We start from the raw sequence: 20066 nt of genomic DNA on the forward strand, positions 1-20066 counted from the left end.
AGCCTATCAATTGAAGGAATGGAAGTACTGGACACACGAGAGGCCACCAAAGATGAACGCATTGCATTCAAGAAGTTCATTAACAGAATTGTGCAAAATTATAACAAGAAACCAAGAAGGATGTAGACGTAGTGCTTCATAGAAGGCTTGAGTAGCCAACTTTAATTTGTGTGATGATTTTAAAACATGAGTTAAATCTAATAAAATGGTCATGAAACATTTTTTTAGTTTTTACTATGGTGCCATATACAGTCCACCTTCACCCTCACAGTCTCACCCCTCATCGCCCCTGACACACACACCCCTGTAAATTCGAACACCCCCCTTCCCCCCCAATTTCAATTCCTGGGGAAACCACTGCAGTGTAAGGTGAGTGTGCTATCATGGCCGTGAGTTCATTGACCCTTCTGGCTGAAGGGATGTCTACTAAGAATGTCACTTTCATGGACAGGTGGGTTATGGCACATGTTGCTATGGGTTTGAAGGGCAGGCCTGTGAGGGTTGACAGGATGAGGCTAATGTTCCATTGGGGTATAGATGTGGTCTATCATTTTGTAATTTCTTCAGAAACTGGCCTGCTCTCTAGGTTGCTGTTCATCCAGGTTTCACGACAGTCGATTTGTTATTATTTTGGTGAACAATTTATAGACATGCGAAAGCAGGCAGATTAGGTGATAGTTCTTTAGATTTTTTCGATTGCCTTTCTTATGCAGCAAGATGATATTGGACTCTTTCCAACTGGATGGTATCTTCTGGATTTCCAGGTAATGGCTGAACCTTTGGGCGAGAGCTTTCCAGAGTTCCTGACCTCCCGCCTTAAGCACTTCTGCTGTCAGACCGTCCTTGCCTGGAGCCTTCCCCTCTTTCATTTGCTGGACTGTGTGATGGACTTCGCTGATGAGAACTGGGAGTATGTGTTCATTGGTTTGTTGAAGTGATGGCATTGGGACGTCTATATGGGATGCAAAGAGCTGGGTATAGAAATCACTGCAGATTGCCTCCATCTCTGTTTGATTGGTTACTGATCCTCCATCCTTGTTCTTCAAAGCCGATAATGATGACCTATACAACTCCAGTTCCTGTTTGCATTTTTTGAGACTTTTACGATCTTCAACAGCCTTTAGGAGCTTTTCGGTTCGAAATTTCTCGAAGTCTTCCTTCAGCTTCATTCGTATGAGCTTGCAGAGAAGGGAATACTCAAACCTGTCACTGCCATTTCTTTTCGTTTTCATCCTCTTCTACAATAAGGTCTTTGTATTCTCCGAGATTCTTTCACTAGCTCTTTTTAGTCTTTCATGCTCAGCTGATTTCACGCACCGTTCCAGTCTCTTGCTGAAGTTCTCATAATCGTCGTCGCAGTCATCCTGGAGGCTCCAGTCTTCCCTGGAAATGTTTTCCTTCAGGAATACATGGCCTCTGCAGTGTGTATAGGAGAGATTAGGGTTACACTTTTCTCTGAGCAAAGCTTGTACTCCACCATGTCTTCCAGAGAAGTTTGCAGCTCCATCAAATGCACAAGCAGCCATTTGTTTGGGGTCCAATTGACAAGCATTTAACTCTTCTAAGATGTGGGTTGTCACAGATGCAGCCAATGTGTCTTCTATAACTTGAACATCTAGAAATGCATCTACTGGCCTACTCCTGACATCAAGATAACGTACACAATGACTTAATACTTGATGCCCATTTGCATCGGTGCATTCATCAGCCATGTATGCAAATTTTTTGAACGTGGTGAGAGAGTTCTTCACTTTTTCAACTGTTGAATCTTTCACTGTTGCACCACATACCAGTCAGTTGATTTTCTTGCAGAAAGATAGTGAGCATTCGCTGGTCTTGTTCAGAACCAGTGTTCAACTTCAGGATGAACAAGTGACAACACACTTAACATTGGCTTCCAGTTTGTACTGTGTCATATCTTTTGCTTAAATAGAAAGTAGGATGCCACAGCCATGTTTGTTTGCATTAACTGTGTTGTGTCTCCAGCATTCTTACCAGCCTCATTAAGTACTTCTAAAATTGGCTTTGAAAGTGGGCTTGTAAGGCTTTCTGCATGTTGATGCACTCCAGAGGCCGGGTGTTTTGCTGCCTTTTCACGTAGTTTGTCAGCATTGGCTTTGCTGATCGGTTTGACAAACCAAGCTCCTCCACTTTTACCAGTTATAGCATTGGGAAGCTTTCCTTCTTCGTAAACTTTTTTGCAAGAGGTGCACCAGTAGCCATCTTTAGTAACTTCAATAAATGGGAACACTTTGACCGACAAACATCGGAAACTGCCTTTAGGTTTTGGAGACACTGTTTCTTCAGTAGGTAGCTGTATTTGTGCTTCGGGCTGGTCGGATGTAGATATACCACTTGAACCTTCAGATGACATGTTGATATATTCTTGGTTCTTGATGTGTTCTTCACCTTGGTTAGTTTTTGAGGCCTTTGAGTGGAAAAATTGTTGTATAGTTTTTTTTCTTTTCATTTTCACTTTGACCTGCAACATATAAAAGAGATATGAATAAAGTAAGTGTTTTGTTAGGATAATGCAAATTTAACATAAGGATTATGCAAGTTACAGTAAAACACGTAACAGGTCTAGATTTCTAAAAAAATATAAATTAAAAAAAATGTATTTAATTTAAATTGACTTTTGAAAAGTAAGCCATCATGGGATAAGAGGGAAGTCCTCTCATGGATCAGTAATTGGTTAAAAGATGGGAAACAAAGGGTAGGAATAAATTATGTTTTCAGAATGGAGAGAGATAAATAGTGGTATCCCTGAGGGCTCGGTACTGGGACCATTACTGTTCAACATATTCATAAATGATCTGGAAAAATGGGTAAACAGTGAGGTGGCAAAATCTGCAGATAATACAAAACTATTCAAGATAGTTAAGTCCCAGGCAGACTGCGAAGAGTTACAAAGGGATCTCACAAAACTGGGTGACTGGGCAACAAAATGGCAGATGAAATTCAATGTTGATAAATGCAAAGTAATGCACATTGGAAAGCAATCTCAACTATACATACAGAATGATGGAGTCTGAATTAGCTGTTAATACTCAAGAAAGAGATCTTGGAGTCATTGTGGATAGTTCTCTGAAAACATCCACTCAATGTGCAGTCAAAAAAGCAAACAGAATGTTGGGAATCATTAAGAAAGGAATAGATAATAAGCCAGAAAATATCATATTGCCTCTATATAAATCCATAATACATGCACACCTTGAATTCTGTGTGCAGATCTGGTCACCCCATCCCAAAAAAGATATATTGGAATTGGAAAAGGTACAGAGATGGGCAACTAAAATGATTAGGGGTATGAAACAGGAGGAGAGATTAAAATGACTGGGAATTTTCATCTTAGAAAAGAGACGACTAAGGGGGGATATGATAGAGGTCTATAAAATCTTGACTGGTGTGAAGAAAGTGAATAAGGAAATGTTATTTAATCCTTCACATAACCCAAGAACTAGCAGTCACCCAACGAAATTAATAGGCAGCAGGTTTTAAAAAAACAAAAGAAAGTACTTCTTCACACAACATACAGTCAACCCGTGGAACTCTTTGCCAGGGGATGCTGTGAAGACCAAAACTATAACAGGATTAAAAAAAGAACTAAATAAATTCCTGGAGAATAGGTCCATCAGTGGCTAGTAGCCAGGATGGGGAGGGATGCAACACCGTGCTCTGAGTGTCCCTAGCCTGTTTGCCAGAAGTTGGGAATGGGTAACAGGGGATGGATCACTTGATGATTCCCTGTTATGTTCATTCCCTCTGAAGCACCTGGCCTTGGTCACTGTCGGAAGACAGTATACTGGGCTATATGACCCAGTATGACCATTCTTATGTAAAAATTAATTATAATAATAAAAATGTTTAGTACAGAAACTCCCCAACATAATGACCTCTCAAGATTGCAATGATGAGAGATAACAACCTTGGCAAATAATGCATTTTAAAAATCTTGGCCTACTAGGAAACATATTTATATAAGTTTCCATTCCCAGTCACAAATCTAGTATTCTGGAGCAAAGTCACTAAAATATGGTCCAACAAACAGATGTTTATTTAATGTGTCCCTCACTTTTCCCTTCACCGCACCCCACTCACCGGTGTTGTGCTTGGTCAGTGGAGACTGAGTTCAGAGGTGCTTTCACATGAGTTCACCTCCCAGGTGGGGGCAAGAAGGCACCTTGCTCGTTCCTCCAGCTGCTCACTGTTCACTCTGGCCACTGCTGTTTGTTGTGCTACCGTTCACTCCACCACTCTGTTGCCAATGTCACCTTCTGCTGCCACTGTGACCTCTGCGCGTTGATCTCTTGAGGTTCCACCCAGCTCTCAGTGATTTCAGCTGAGCTCTCAGTGGGGGAACCTCACTGCTAGTGCAGTCTGGGCTGTCTCTTCCACAGAAACACTGTCCCCACAGCAGGACTAAGCACTTAGACCTGATTATCAGTGATTTCAGCTGTAGTGGTCACTTAACAAAACAAAAGACTATCTATGGAGCCTAATCAGCTCAGTCTTTAAACAGTGGAGAGGGACAGGTCCCCATCCTCTCTCTTGATGCCCTCAATCAGCACAGGCTAAGTACAGTTCTACTGCCTTTTACTCATACAATGAGAACAACAACATTTCATTCCCCCTCCCCCCCGCATTCAAGTGATTTGTAACCCAAACCCAGCCAAAATCTATCACTTGGGCAACACAGTTCTGTTTGCTGGATACCTAGGTAGATTAGGTGTGAATAGAACAGGAGTACTTGTGGCACCTTAGAGACTAACAAATTTATTAGAGCATAAGCTTTCGTGGACTACAGCCCACTTCTTCAGATGCATATAGAGTGGAATAAATATTGAGGAGATATATATACACACATACAGAGAGCATAAACAGGTGGGAGTTGTCTTACCAACTCTGAGAGGCCAATTAAGTAAGAGAAAAAAAAACTTTTGAAGTGATAATCAAGCTAGCCCAGTACAGACCGTTTGATAAGAAGTGTGAGAATACTTACAAGGGGAGATACAATCTGGTCCTGAAGCCTTTCCCCCCAGCCTCAGCTCATCACTAGCTGTCAGAGAGAGCTCATTTAGACTTTGCTTACAAATCATCATTTGAAATTATTAGGTTGGCCAACATCACCGAAATGAATACACTGACATTGTCATAAAAAACACCAGCTGTATAAGGAAGCTAGACTATGTTCATACTTTTAAAATCTATTATACTTTTCAGCTACACATATTTTATCATACACTGTATATGGTTTTAAAGTGTGTATTAATGTTTCAATTTCAATTCAAATTTCCAAACAGTCACTAAATTGGCATGTAACTAGTTCACAAACCTGGGGGGGGGGGTTGGGGAAATTCAGGGGGGGAGTAGGGAAATCACTGTTACACAGTATTCCATAAAGAGAGAGTCTCCCTCCAGCTACACCCCAAATTCCTCCCCAGAATTGTTTCCGAATTCCATATCAACCAATCAATTCACTTACCTGCATTTTTTCCAAAACCTCATGCTTCTCCTGGGGACAGGAAACTGCACTCCCTCAACATCAGATGCGACCCAGTCTTCTACCTGCAGAGAATCAAACCCATTAGAAAATCTCTGAGGCTCTTTGTCGCCATAGTGAAAAGGTCAAGGGGCCAAGCTATAGCCTCACAGAGACTTTCTAAGTGGGTCTCAGGATGAGTATTGACTACTATGAGATAGCAAACCTTCCCCTCCTGAGGGTGTTACAGCTCACACCATGCAAACACAAGCAGCCTCCATGGCATCCTTATCAGATATCCCATTGCAGGACATTTGCAAAGCCACAATTCGGTGATCGGTCCACATGTTTATGGCTCACTACGCCCCGACTCAAGTGGTACTCTGGATGCCGCAGTAGGAATGGCTGTTACAAACAGCTCTGCTAGCAGCTTCTTCGCACCCACCTCCGCACTGATTGCTGCTTGCACGACACCCACCTGTAGAATACACGAAGGGACCCGCCCTTGAAAAAGATGATGAAGAAGAGGTTACTTACTGTAACTTGAAGTTCTTCAAGATGTGTAGTCCCTATCTGTATTCCACTACCCACCTTCCTTCCCCTCTGCTGCAGACTCACTTGCATTGTGGTAAGAGGAGGAACTGGAGAGGCATCGACCTTATGCCCTTGGTTGGAAGCACAAGGGAAGGTACTGCACATGTGCAGGTCAACGGACACTACTTAGAAAAAATTCCAGACCCAGGCACATGACACAAACGCATGCCCACGTGTGGAATCCAGATAGGGACCGCACATCTTGAAAAACCTCCCCTTACAATAACTAACCTCCTCCTATACAAGTATAACTTCCCATAGAGTGCCTCTGAGTACGAGCTAAGCCAGGTAGCTATACTGGCATAACTATAGTGGTATAATTATACTGGTAGAGTTATACTGGTAAATTTCCACAGGTAGACAAGCTCTGAATTCTGACTTGAGGCAGCCCATGTTAGTTTAGTCCTAACCTTGTCCTATCCAGAAATTGCCCATTTTGTTAAGCTGTGCTGTGTTTCTGTGATGTAGACAGACATCCACTAGGAATCTGACCAAACCTTCTGAAATCACTCATTTGTGATCCAGGTTTGATTTGACCGCAGCCCTCCAGATATGAAAAGCTAATGGACAAACATGTCACACCACCAAGACTCAAATGTCTCAAAGTCACTGAGAAAATTCATAGGAACATAGGAATAGCCAGACTGGATCACCCCCGAAGTGCATGTAGCCCAGTATCTTGGCCAGCACCAGATCTTCTGAGCTTCTAATAGGCAGTTGTGTGTGGTAATCTGCCCCATGAAGGTCTCATTCTCATCCCTAGTAGTTATAAGTTGGTTTAAACCCTGAAACCTGAGGTTTTATAGCCCAGTGCTGATCCCAGGCAATGAACCCAGGGCCAGTAAGGATTTCCTTTAACATTATACACTTTGTATAGCTATGCACTGGCCTTACTTGGCAGTCTCACTGTAAAGGTTTTGCCTGCATGGTTTGTGAGTTGGACCGTGAAATGGTTCTGCAGATCTCTGTTGGTAATTTTTTTCTAGATGTAATAGACAGGAGCAGGCTGAGGGCTATTTCTTGCTGCATTTTGCGGAGCTTATCTTGCTACCTTCTTCTGTTTGCCCTAGTTATGAAAACCGGAGAGAGCGGAATCACCGTTTTCAGGCTACTGACGAAGAAAGCAGGCTGGCTCTGGGTCCAAGCAAATGCGAGACTGGTGTATAAAGGAGGCCAACCGGACTGCATCATTTCCAGGCAGCGGGCCCTGTCGTAAGTGTCCCTGCAGATGGCAAGGGTGAAATCCTGGCCCCATTGAAGTCAATGACAAAACTCTTACTGAGTTCACTCAAGTCAGGATTTCATCCCACAGCACCTATTTCCTCAGGGCATGGACAAAATCACTTGCCATGCTGCAATGCAGCTGTGTTGAAATTGTACCTGGTCCCAAGCCTCAAAGATGGCATCCACATTTCCCCAAAGTTCAGGGGTGTTCAGATCTGGGGCAGGTCTCTAGATCAGAGGCTGATAAACTGTCCAGTGTTCTGCAGGTCAGACTAGCTGATCATAATGGTCCCTTCTGGTCTTAACATCTATAAAACCAAAACCTATGAAAAGTAGCCTTTCAGCAGAGCTACGTAAGTCACACTGACTCTCGGCACAATCTCTGGCTCCATTTATCCGAGTTGGGAGCATTTCCCATTTCAGAGCAAGCCAGAAAACAAAGCAACTTGTCCACCCCCATCCCCCCAAAACAAACAACCGCCCCCCCATTGTAGGGTTTTAAATAGATAAAACACCCAAACCGATGCCAACTTGTTGGCTCTCGTCTCGCTCTCTAGCAGCTGTTTTTTGCCCAGCCCTATGTATTTCATTGTCCTGTCACCCTCTTCTTAATGTCTCATTCATATACCTGCAGGAATGAAGAAGGAGAGGAGCATTTGTGCAAGCGGAGCCTGCAGCTACCTTTTCACTTTGCCACGGGTGAAGCAGTCCTGTATGAAAACAGTCCACCCGGGTTCCTGGACTACTTGCACACCAAGAAGGTTTCAAAGGCAAAGAGAGAGACCCCCCTGGAGCAGGGCTCAATAGATCCCAACTCGCTCCTAGGGGCCATGATGAACCAAGATGAATCCATATACGTCTCGCACGCCGATAATGTGCCACAGTTCTCCCTGGCAGATATTGTCGACGTACCGGAAGAGCCATGGCTCGATGAAGGAAATAAGAGAGCTGTCAAAGAGAATGACTCACTCCTAGTCGTCATTGAAACACCCTTTGAAAAGAGCAATGTGGATGGTGACATCTCTAAGACTCTGCAGAGCCAGGAAATGGATGACCTGGAATTAAAGCAATGGGAGGAGATCTTGTGCAACATGGACACCAAGAAGCCAGTGGCCCCGGGTTTCCAGGAGAAGCTGAATGACAAGGTGACCTCCTGTGTGGAGGAGATATTGTTTAAAAATGATAATGGAAAGAATCTGGGGTTCCCACGGTATGATGTGACGGCTTCATCTCAGGCCCTTATTCAACAAATTCCTCTGGAACAAATTCCACAAAGCACTGAGCTAAACAGACTTCAAAACCAGCTTGTCAATAATAGGAAATGCAATCAGCAAAGCAATCCTCTGGTGAATTGTCACCATTTCTGGGGGGCTAATTCAGCAGCCGCTACACCATGTGGATTCCAAAATCCAATGTATACTTCACAGCAAAATTCACTAGACCATGATCCTCAGGGTCCTTTAGTCACCAATATGTCCCAGGATATCACTTCTAAACCAGAAAAGCAAGCACGTTTTGATCAAGCAAATTTGCTAAGTGGGAATATACTAAGTTCCTTGGGTTTCAATAACCAGCGAACTACGGGAATTAATCTAACAAATCCTGCACAGGTATTTCAGCCAAAGGCTCCTGCTCCAGTTTCCTGGGGGAATGTTATTCCTAAAAATCAGATACATCGGAGCTCAACTCTGCTTGACTCAAATCATCCAGCTTCATTAAAAATGAATTCACAAGAGAGTCAGTGGCCAGACCCATTGTTTTCAATGAATCCAGTCATCACTTTCAATCAGAATAATTCTCCAAGAGGTCGCTCGTTAGATGTTTGGAAATCTGCCACTCCAAATCAGCTGGGAATCAAACCAATGGAGATAGAGTCACCAACTCTACTGGCAAATAACCAACTGAATCTTTTTGGATCACAAGTAACAAATCCATGGATTTCCTCATCACAGCCTGCTCATAACAATGATCAGGGCATGCAAGAATTCAGCATAATGCAGGTGTCTCCAGTGCAAGCTCTACAGAATGAAATATCTGGTTCTCTTGAGCAAAAATCTAGTCCATTAGAAGCTGGCCACCTGTCTGGAAACCATTCCTTTCCCCAACATACCTCTTCACATGGACCTCACTTAGTGCCACATTTTTACAATAAAGAGCTTCAGAACAAACAGTTGTCAACACAGCAACAGCAGCTGATGCAAGCAAGGATGTATCCTCAAGCTCATTGCAGGCCAACTCAAATTCAACACAATGGATTTCCACTGGCCACCTCCTTGGAGCCAAGTAGCTGGTGTCACGTTCGCTCCCGGGTGGGAAACCAGCAAATGGACAATATTCTTGAAAGCTCATTGAAGTCCTCATCATGTAGTATGTTATCTAGTGATGTCATGTTAGCTTCATGGGAATATGAAAACAGTGGCTTATCCTTTGAAAATGATGTTGCGTTTCCTAAAGCCGCTCATGTGACATCTCTTCCCCAGCAACAAAATACCATGCCCTGTCATGGTGAGAGCAATCCAAAAATGTGTAACTTCCAAAGGCCTAAGGAACCCATTCTGGGTTCCTCAGTGACTCCTCCCATGGAAGCTGGGTTGAGGGGACCTTTCTACCAGTTGGAACCAAATTTTCCTCCCGTGTCATTAACAGATAGGCAGATGAAGAGTCAGCAACAGCTCTTCACTTACAATATTCAGCTCAAGGTGAGGGAGGGGGGCATATGTGAAGGTGTGAAAACTGACAGACACAAGAACAACCGAGCTGTGCATGTTAAGTGACAAGCTGAGACATGAACGTTATATAAGGTTTGGTTTTGTAATTATTGTAGTTATACAGACACAATGCAGATGGATTTTGAATACTTGCAACTGAGAGCCAAAAGCTTTCAACCCATTGAGGAAGGAAGATGTCTGGGATATCAGTATTTCTTGAAGGCCATTGTTCTATAAAAATGGCTTTAAAAATGTAAATAAGCCCACTTTTTATCTTAACAATGCCATTTGAGCATATTCTTCTTCACAACCCCTTACACAGTCTGTGTTCAAAGCACTATTTGAAAAGTCTATTATAATAACGATCCTTGAACCAATAGTACAAGCTATTTCTGGCCTACAAACCAAATTTTGAGAAGTGGCTAGTGATTTTAGATGCCTAATTTTTGTGGGCACCTAACCTGAGACCCCTTAAAGGGGCATCTTTCACAAGATGGGTGCTCAGTACTTCCTAAAAATCACAGCCATTTCTGGTGTCCCAAATTGAACACCTGAAATAGAGGTGGTTGGGATTTTTTTCAATAATACCACCCCCATTCCCCGCCCCCACCCTCATCAGAAAATGCTGATTCATCAGAACTGAAACTTGTCATGGAAATGACACATCAGTTTTGATGGGAAGGTTGCTTGGGTTCAGGATTAAATTTCTGGTCAAAGTGAAGGACCCACCTGTGATGTGGGAATTCCAGGTTCAAGTCTTAGATCAGGGACTTGAACCTGGATCACCTACACCCCCATTGAGTGCCTTCACCACAAGGCTGAGTCTATCTTTCTGCAGGAAATATAGAATATTTAATGATTTATACAAAATAGGACAGCTCCAACAGGAGCAATTAAGAGAAACCCACTAGAAAACAGCCTAGTTGTTAGAGCATTCACCTGGATTGTGGCAGACACGGCTTCAAGTCCAGAGGACAACTGTATTCTGATATGTATTTCCAATCAAAGAAGATAAATATATTTTCTCAGATCTGCAGCCAGCTGTTACCAGTCTGCATATCTGGCTTCAGGGTTATCTTCTACAGACAAAGAATGTAGGCCATGCTTAAAGGATGGGGGACCCTGTCCTGGGAAGCAGTGACTCTGAAAAAGATTTAGGGCTGTGATAGATAAACAGCTAAACATGAGCTCTCAGTGTGATGTTGTAGCCAATGGAGCTAATGTGATCCTGGGGTGAACAAAAGGGGAAATCTTGAGTAGGAGTAGAGAGGTTATTTTACCTCTATATTTGGAACTAGTGCAACTGCTGCTGAATACTGTGTCCAGTTCTGGCACTCACAATTCAAGAAAGATGTTGGTAAATTAGAGAGGGTGTAGAGAAGAGCCATGAGAATGATTTTAAAGGATTAGAAACTATACCTTATAGTGATAGACTCAAGGAGCTCAATCTATTTAGCAGAACGAAGAAAAGGTTAAGGGGTGACTTGATCACAGTCTATAAGTACCTACACGAGGAACAAATATTTGATGATGTGCTCTTCAATCTAGCAGAGAAAGGTCTAACACAATCCAATGTCTGGAAGTTGAAGCTAAGACAAATTCAGACTGGAAATAAGGTGTAAATTGTTAATGGTGAGAGTAATTAACCACTGGAACAATTGGTTAATTCCAAATGGTTGGATCCTCCATCGCTGACCATTTTTAAATTGAGATTGGATGTTTTTCTAAAAGTTCTGCTCTAGGAATTATTTTGGGGAAAGTCTCTGGCCTGTGCTATACAGGAGGTCAGACTAGATGATCACAGTGATCCTTCTGGCCTTGGAATATATTAATCTTCCCCTTCCATCGCTCTGCTGAGATGCTGACACTGCTCCTCCTTTTTTCCTTGCCTGATTGCGATTCTAACTTATCTCTTCTTTTTCTGCTCAGCAGTGTCACCAAAACGAAGAGAATGCCTCCATGGAATTTACTCCTACAATTACTAAAGACAGTGTGTGTTTCCCCAAGTACTGAGAGGGAATGTAGCAATAGAGAAGGAAAAGACCCTGCTCCCAGCTATGGACTGATTTCATGGCCTTGGATCAGCAAGCCTTTTTTTCCCCTACTGATGTGTGAATATTTCGATATTATTATAATTGTTGCTGCTGGTGGCTTTTTCTAAGTGAACACACACACATTCCTGAGACACTCTACTGTGGATTCCACAGAGACGAACTTGAACACTCATGCATTTTCTACTGAAGAAACTATGCCCCTCTCAACCAGTTGTCTTCTGCTCGATCTTCTGAGCAGAGCCAAGGAGAATTAAGCACCAATAACTGGATTAGGCACTAAAGTAACTGAGCCACCATAAGCTTTAAAAAACTGGGAACAAGTATTTGGAGTTTCCCATGAATTTTCCAGGTCAGGTAATTAACAAGACAAAGGACACAGATGTAAGAAAAATGTCTGAGATTTTGCAATAGAAATTCCGTAAGGCTGCTGTCCGATCTCCTGCTTGAACACTAAGGCCCAGAGTTCTAATTTAAGGGGGCGAAGATATGGTTGCAGTCTTTGCAAACATTATTTGTGCATGTGCTCTTGTCCATTGGGAAGTTGTGCGTGATATGATCTGGATATGGAATGGGGGCACTTCTAAATCCAAGCAGCATCTACCTCTCGAGTGACTGTACATGACCAAATGACTGAAATCAACCCAAGGGTATCAGTGCTAACAAAGATGCCTGTATGCCTTGTACTGACTTATTTTACTTTTCAGGGGTTCTCAAACTTCATTGCACCATGACCCTCTTCTGACAACAAAAATTACTATAGATCCTCAGGAATGGGGACCAAAGCCTGAGGCCACCCGAGCCCCACTGCCCTGGGTGTGGGGGCCAAAGCCCAAGCCCCAATGCTCCAGGTGGTGGTGGGGGGGGGGTCAAAGCTGAAGCCCAAGAGCTTCAGGCCAGGCGGGGCCTGTAACCTGAGCCCTGCCAGCCAGAGCTGAAGCCCTTGGGCTTTGGCTTCGGCCCGGGGCAGTGGGACTCAGGCTTCAGCCCCAGGCCCCAGCAAATCTAAGCCAGCCCTGGCGACCCCATTAAAATGGGGTCGCGACCCACAGTTTGAGAACCACTGCTTTACATGTATTGGCCACACAGTTGTTTTCTCCACATAAATATAGCCAAGGCGTATGGTAACTTTTCTATGTACTGTGCTGACTTGTTTATCAAAAGCCATGAGAGTCAATAGATAGGGTATGCTGCATATTGTGTTACATTATATTTTATGCAATGGCAATGACTTTGGTCGAGTTGCACAAGATGTAGTTCAGCCCAGAATTTGGCTCAGCTCATATATAAGGACACTGGGCCAGATTCTCCTGGTTTCCCCCACGCAAGCCCATTGAAAAGTAAATAGGAGAAGGATTTGGCCCAATGTGGTATTTGCTGGTGTGCGATGTTCTATACAGTGGCTGTCTGATGCCAAATCTCTGAACCTGATTGGAATATAGTTGACTTAGAGCCATTGCTCCATGTGGCTGCTTCAATGCCCTATCTAGTCATTGGGTATAAATATATAATGTGTAATGCTTTGATGTGGCATTATCAATGTAGGAATGTGCCATTGCCTGGCAACAATCTTGTTTGTATACTAATATGCGTTTTATTTGTCTCTCCCTATCTGCCTTCAGGATACTTGAGCATATCGCCTTAACCCCTATTTGAGCATGCAGAGAAAATACCATATTGAAAACTGTATGCATTTGTAACGTATCCCTCTAGGATTCCAGTTGAACTCAACCAGGTGATTCATACAGAGCAATCTACAATCAGGGATTGAGTGCGTATCTTTTTGATCACTCAGCTCAGGAAGATTTTACCCACTCCAAACTTATTTTCAATGACCCGCCAAGGGAGTTTTTTGTTTATTCTCCCCTTGCCCTTTTCTAGTTATGAAATATTGGATCTTAAAGCCAGGTGTCACATAGTTCAACAGTTTATTTATATTTTTGTCATGTCATTGATTATCCATTATATCAAATTTCTGGACTTTCACAAAACTTTATACATTAGTGCCTCCACCAGGGTTCTGCCCCCGAGCAAAGTTATCTGTGCCCCAGTACATATCTGTTGTCCTTTTTATGGTCCCAGTTCACCAAACAAATTACACGCATGCTAAAGTTAAGCATGTGTTTGACTGACCTCAGTACGACTGAAGCACCTAATTAACTTCAGCATGTGCTTAGCTCCATCTCTCTTTAGAAAAGAACTTAAGTGCTTTGCTCAATCAAGTCCTCTGTATTGAAATGGAGCCACAAAGACCCAACTACTGTCAGTTAAGTGGAAAAAATATTGGGAAGTTTTGTGTATGTTTGGGCTGGTTGAAAATTTTCTGTCAAACTGTTTTTTGATGGAAAATTGGGGTTTTGACAAAATGCAGTTTTACATTGGAAGTGTCTGCTTTCCATGGAAATTTTTGATTTTTCATTGAATAACCAAATGCCAAACAAATTAAAAGTTTTCTGATTTTGGCCAAAAATTGAAATATTTTATTCAGCAGTACCTTATGGGAGTTGCAATTTGGGTGACTCATGTCCTCATTCTCCTCTGTGGGCTGTGCCCCCAGCCAGACTTTATTGCCCATGATGCACCATGGCCATGAGACTCCCATGATGTATCCTGGGTGATGTAGTCCAACTAGGGAGCGAGGCCTGTAGAGGAGAATGGGAACACAAAGTACCAGAACTACAGTTCCCAGGAGACACCACTGTGGCATTTCTAAATGGAAATATTTGGGGAGTTGATTTTTACACCAAAAAGTTGAAGTGTTTCATAGGGAAAAAGCACTTTTTTCCAATCAGCTCTAGTGCATGTACATTTATTCATCGAAAGCCCAGTGCTAGTAATGCAAAGTCTACATCAGCCTCACACAATACTCCTGCTTTCTTTAGTACAGTAATTTTAAATGTTTCTGCCCTCATTATAAACAGATATCAAGAAGGCTTGGTTAATGGTATAGAATGTCTGTGATTTGAATGAATAATTTAAAGCCTGATCTTTCAGGTATCAATTCCCACTCAAGACAATGACAACTTTGGGCCCTTAATAAAGCCAAAACTAAAAAGAAATAGGCATCTGTAATTTAGTTTGATTTCAAAGGCCTACAGGGCCAAAGGGGTTTTCCAATAAAATGAAAGATATTGTGAACCACAAAAACTAAGCAGAGTTAAAAAAAAAAAAAAAAAAAGATGCAGTTTTCCGTTATAATAAAGGTGCCTATAATCTGCATCCGAATAGTAGGCAGCACCAAGTGCAAGTTTTCAGCTGAAAAAGCAACTTTGAGTTTACTTACAGTTCCTAAATTCATCTTCTCCTTGGCAGATCAAAGCTGTGTCAACGGTCTGACTCCCTCCCACCGCGGTGTGTGTGCCTACCTCCCTTTACTACTAATAGAATGACGTCGGCTTTGCCAAAGCACTCAGCGGTGGCCAAACTCTGCTCCTGTTGAAGCCAACAGGCGAAGAGTTACGGCAGTCCGGACTATGGGGATGTGCTTTGTAGCATGCTGTAAAGTCTTGCCCTCTAACTGCCCCAGGTAGACCCTGCTGGTGCCAACTAAAAGATACCTAGTTTGCATTAACATAGTTTCATACTAAGCACTTCTTAAAACCCTTCCCTCCTTGTACACCCCATGGCTTTGTCTATACATAATAGTAGTGCCACCAACTATGCCAGTCTAGTTAAAGTAATACAATGCCCCTACTGTGGGTGTAGTTATACCGGTCTGAGCACATTTATAACTTCATCAACAGCAGGGGTTGGGCTGGTGTAACTCATTCATATAAAAATCAGCCCCCTAGTTGACATAATTATACTGATACAAAAACTGTGTGGTGCAAACCTAAGAGAAGAAGAGAATCCTAAATTCTGTAGGAGTTGCAATGAAGACAATAGCTGTTTTAATTAAAAGCTCTTTTCATCACCCTTTTGCAGCACACATGTGCAGTCAGAAAGAGACTGTACTGTTGATCAGGGTTCAGAGAAGAGACTTTTCAGTGTATCTAGTGCCTAGCTCTGTTACTTATGACTTGCTCTCTATATATTATGTATATTCATATATAATGTTGGGTACACTTTGATTATTTTATGCTTCATGATTACCTTGTATGTTGTGAATTTGGAGAAAAAATTTACTTAAAGTGAACCTACTTTGTTATACATTAAAATGCACTTTGCTTTTTATTGATTGTTGGTTCAAAGCATTCACAAGAGAGTTGCATGATTGAGAAATGCCAGAGAGACTGAGCTGTGATTCCAAGGAGTTGCTTGTTTTGTTAATATCCAATGAGTCCAGTTAGCAAGAAACCATTTACTACACCAAGTACTGAAATAGAACCACATCTATTACATATTCAAGTGCCATTATACTTTGAAAAGAGACACTGCAAAACTGGCATTTGGGGGCTCTGTGTTTGATACAGATTTGCTGATTGGGACTTAGATCCTGCAAACAACTCTATGTGGTCAGGCATGTCTGCCCGCCCTGAGCCTCACTGACTCTAAGGGCTTGTCTACACTACAAAGGCTTTGCTGGCATAGGTATACCAGTAGAGTTATGCCTAAAAAGCCCCTAGAAGAGACACAGGCTATACTGACACAAGGAGTTCTTTTGCCAGCACAGTTAACCCCCCTCCGCAAATGACATAAGCTATGTCAGTGAATAGACTCTTTTGCTGGTATCTCTGCATCTACTCTAAGGCTTTTGCTGCCCTAGCTATGTCAGTTGGGATGTGTGATTTCCTCCCCCCCCCACACACACACACACACTCCTAGCTCATATAGTTATTCCAGCAAAACTTTGCCGTATAGACTAAGCCATGCGGGTCTGCCCTCACGTTGCTCAGGGTAGGTTCAGAGTCTTAGGGCAGGTCTACACTATGGGGCTAAGTTGACACAACTCCAGCTACGTGAATAATGTAGCTGGAGTCGACATACGGTAGGTCAACTTTTTGCGGTGTCTACACCATGCTGGGTAGATGGGAGAAACTCTCCCATCAACTTATCTTATGCTTCTCATTCTGGTGGAGTACTGGAGTTGACTGGAGAGCTATCAGCAGTCCATTTAGTGGGTCTTCATTAGATCCGCTAAATCGACCCCCGGTGGATCGATCGCCACGCGTCGGTCCCCCAGTAAGTGGAAACAAGCCCTTAGTTGGCAAGTCCATTGATCATGCACAGCCCCAAAGAATCCAATCCCCTCTCCCATAGCTGTGTTAATTTTTCAAATGCTAACAAGAGTAAAACGTAATAGAGACATCAATCCAGTCAACAGCTATGACTCCGGATATGCACAAGGAACAGATTTGTTGTGCGTGAAGGGGCCAGGTCAAGAGCGTCCTTTGGCGGACCATAAAGGATGAAGCAATGGAGATGCAAGGCTGCAATGAGGGAGCAGGATACAAAAAGGCATATGCAGAGCTGCCGTCTTCTCTTGGTAGCTTTTCCTTCTACGTTACAGCCTTCCCACCCCTTGTGATGAGTATGTTACGCTCTGACGCTGCCTTCGTGCTGTGTAGTTTCAATGAGATAAGACCATCCCCTCTCCTTTCACTCCCCATGTCTGGGTATGATAAGGACGAAGAATGGACTTCCTCACTCCAGCATGGAGGGTGGTGCAAGCATAGTCATTGCTGACCCCCAACCCTCCTCTCCAAGACCCTGTGAAGGCCCCTCGGAGTCCAGGATGCAGCAGGAAAAGGTGGCAGAGACATAGCAGGGAGAGGGTGGGCACACAGTGCCCTTCCTCCAGCCATTGATACAGCATGATGGTGTGTTATTGTTGCCACCCTGCCAGACTCAGGAGCAGCTGTGACTAGGGAGCCAGGGGGTCCAAGGGAAGCCAAATGCTGGGATCGTGTGCTCCATGTACACATGTGCAGATGAACACAAGTATGGAGTGCTGGGAATTAAGGACCACACAGAGTGCTGGGGGAAGAGACACAAACTAGCTCCTCCATTTGTCATCCGGGCCTGTACCTATCAGGCCAAACATCTGCTACACATACTCATGGTGTTTGTCTTACCTCTAGTTCATTGTGATCTACAACATAGGGCTGCGAGGGCATATTTCTACAGTCATCTGTTGAACGTCTGGGAGCATTCAACTGAGCTAATTGACCATAAACAGAATTCCTCCAGAATGCTTTCAAGTCAATCTTGCTGCAGGAACAGTCATTGCATGAGTGTGTGTGACCTTTGGAGCATCTCCTCACTGTCTTAAAAGTCATGGTCAACTTTCATTTTGCCAGGTTCCTTAGGAAGGTGCTCTTAAATCTCTGATTTATTGGCCATGGGAATGCATTTGCCGTGTGCTTAACCTTCCTGCCTTTCTGACTACATGTAGGGAAATTTGTCCGGGTTGCAAATAAAAATATCTTAACAGGACAGAGATTCTCTCTAGCAACCCATATTTAATCCCCATGTCCTGTATAGCAGAGACCTCTGGCTGCTAGTGGAAAGCAAGAGTTTCCTAGAGCAGAAAGCAGATCTTGGCAACTTCCAATCCAAAGGGACAGAAAGAATATTTACACCACTGTTTCTAGTGCAGAGCTCTGAGCTACGACAGCTGGGCTGCAGCCAAAGTCAGGTGCTGAGAGATCATTGAGGGATTAAGAGCCCAGCAGCCAATTTCAGAGAGAAGGAAAGTCTTCCCGAGATGTGCTGGCAGAAAACAGTGCACCTCTGGCAGAGCCTGGCAAAACAGAGCCATCTTCTTATAAGAGTAGTACGGTCCCTGACTGCTTGGTTTCCATAGAAAGTCTACATCTCAGCCACAGGATCGGGCAAGAGCAGAACACTCTCTTCCAGGATGGTTCAGGGGAAAGTTCACCAAATTGCCTGCCCGGCTCAGCTTGCACAGGAATCTCCACTGGCACTCAGTAGTTCTGTCTTGAACGGTTCACGTATGAATAGACAGCAGGGGTGAGCCAGGGAGCTGAGACAGGGGCACCCAGCAGTTCTCCGCAAGTTTGTTATTCTCATCCAACCCAGGTTCATGTTTGCTCGAAGTCACCTTATGGCAGCTCTTCGGTGCCTTATATGAAATCTCTCAATATGATTCTAGTGGACCAGAGTCCACAAACTAAGCTACCCTGACTGCCACGACTTGTCTTTCTTGGTGCCCATCTCAGTAATGAGGCAAAGGACTGACTGGAACTGGATATCCCCTTGGAATAAAAATTTTGGAAAGAAAAAGATGGACCAACAATAAATTACTCCAGGTAGGAAAGTTATCCCCTCTTCTGCCATCAGAAGTGTGTGAATTGCCCACGTAACTAGTGTGACAGGGTCAGGCCAGATGGCTACAGGAGAGTGCTAATATTGGGTCCCGGGAAGTGGGCGGGTGCAAGCCGGCCCACTGCTAAAGGACCTTCCCCTAGCCAGTGAGAAGAATCCACAAGGTCCAGGAATTCAGAATATTACGGGGGACAACCAAAAATATAACAGGGACAGGTGTGAAGGTCAAACAAAGGGAACCTGAAGGGGACACAGAGCAGAGAACCCCAGACAGTGCCCACTGCTCCTCGAAGGTGGCAAGGGAGCCAGTGGACGCTGCCCAGGGGAACTCTGCCTGAATATGTGAGTGAAGGCAGGATCAGAAATAGGTCCCACAGTCGCAGGAAACCTCCTCAGCCAACCTCCTTTCACTGGTCTTGTAGATGGCCCCTTTGGCCATCGCCAGGAGGGGGTTGACAAGGAGATCCCATGACTGTGTGGGGCCATGGGTAGGGTGTGAGTATAGGAAAAGGTGAGAGGAAAAGTGCAGCCAGAAACATAAAAGGATGTCCAGCAGGAGACGGAATAGGGGCTGCAACCTGGAACACTACAGGTACACGTGCGCCAGGATCTCCCTCATGCTGCAAAAGGGACAGGTGTCAGGGATGGGGCTGAACTGCACCAAGTATATGCCCATGCTCATGGCTCCGTGGAGGAGCCACCAACTAATACCCTGGTGGGCCATGGGACTAGGTGGAAGATTGGCTGGCCCACCAGGATGCCTCACCCTCAAGAGGTGGT

General features: G+C 43.8%; 1 protein-coding gene across 5 annotated transcripts in view; it reads left to right on the forward strand.

Moving 5' to 3' along the window:
- Window positions 1-16232, forward strand: part of LOC128845605 (aryl hydrocarbon receptor-like) — a 135618-nt gene extending 119386 nt beyond the window's left edge. The window contains exons 9-11 of one of the 5 annotated variants that reach the window (XM_054044436.1): window positions 7147-7288; window positions 7935-9999; window positions 11938-16232. In XM_054044436.1, coding sequence (XP_053900411.1) covers window positions 7147-7288; window positions 7935-9999; window positions 11938-12021 — 2291 coding nt within the window. In that variant the 3' untranslated portion in view covers window positions 12022-16232. The remainder of the gene's footprint in view (window positions 1-7146; window positions 7289-7934; window positions 10000-11937) is intronic. The other 4 variants (XM_054044437.1, XM_054044438.1, XM_054044439.1 and 1 more) reach the window with 4 other exon arrangements.
- Window positions 16233-20066: the final 3834 nt, after the last annotated feature.

The sequence above is a fragment of the Malaclemys terrapin genome, chromosome 11 (assembly GCF_027887155.1).
Source record: "Malaclemys terrapin pileata isolate rMalTer1 chromosome 11, rMalTer1.hap1, whole genome shotgun sequence".
In the NCBI taxonomy this organism is placed as follows: domain Eukaryota; kingdom Metazoa; phylum Chordata; order Testudines; family Emydidae; genus Malaclemys; species Malaclemys terrapin.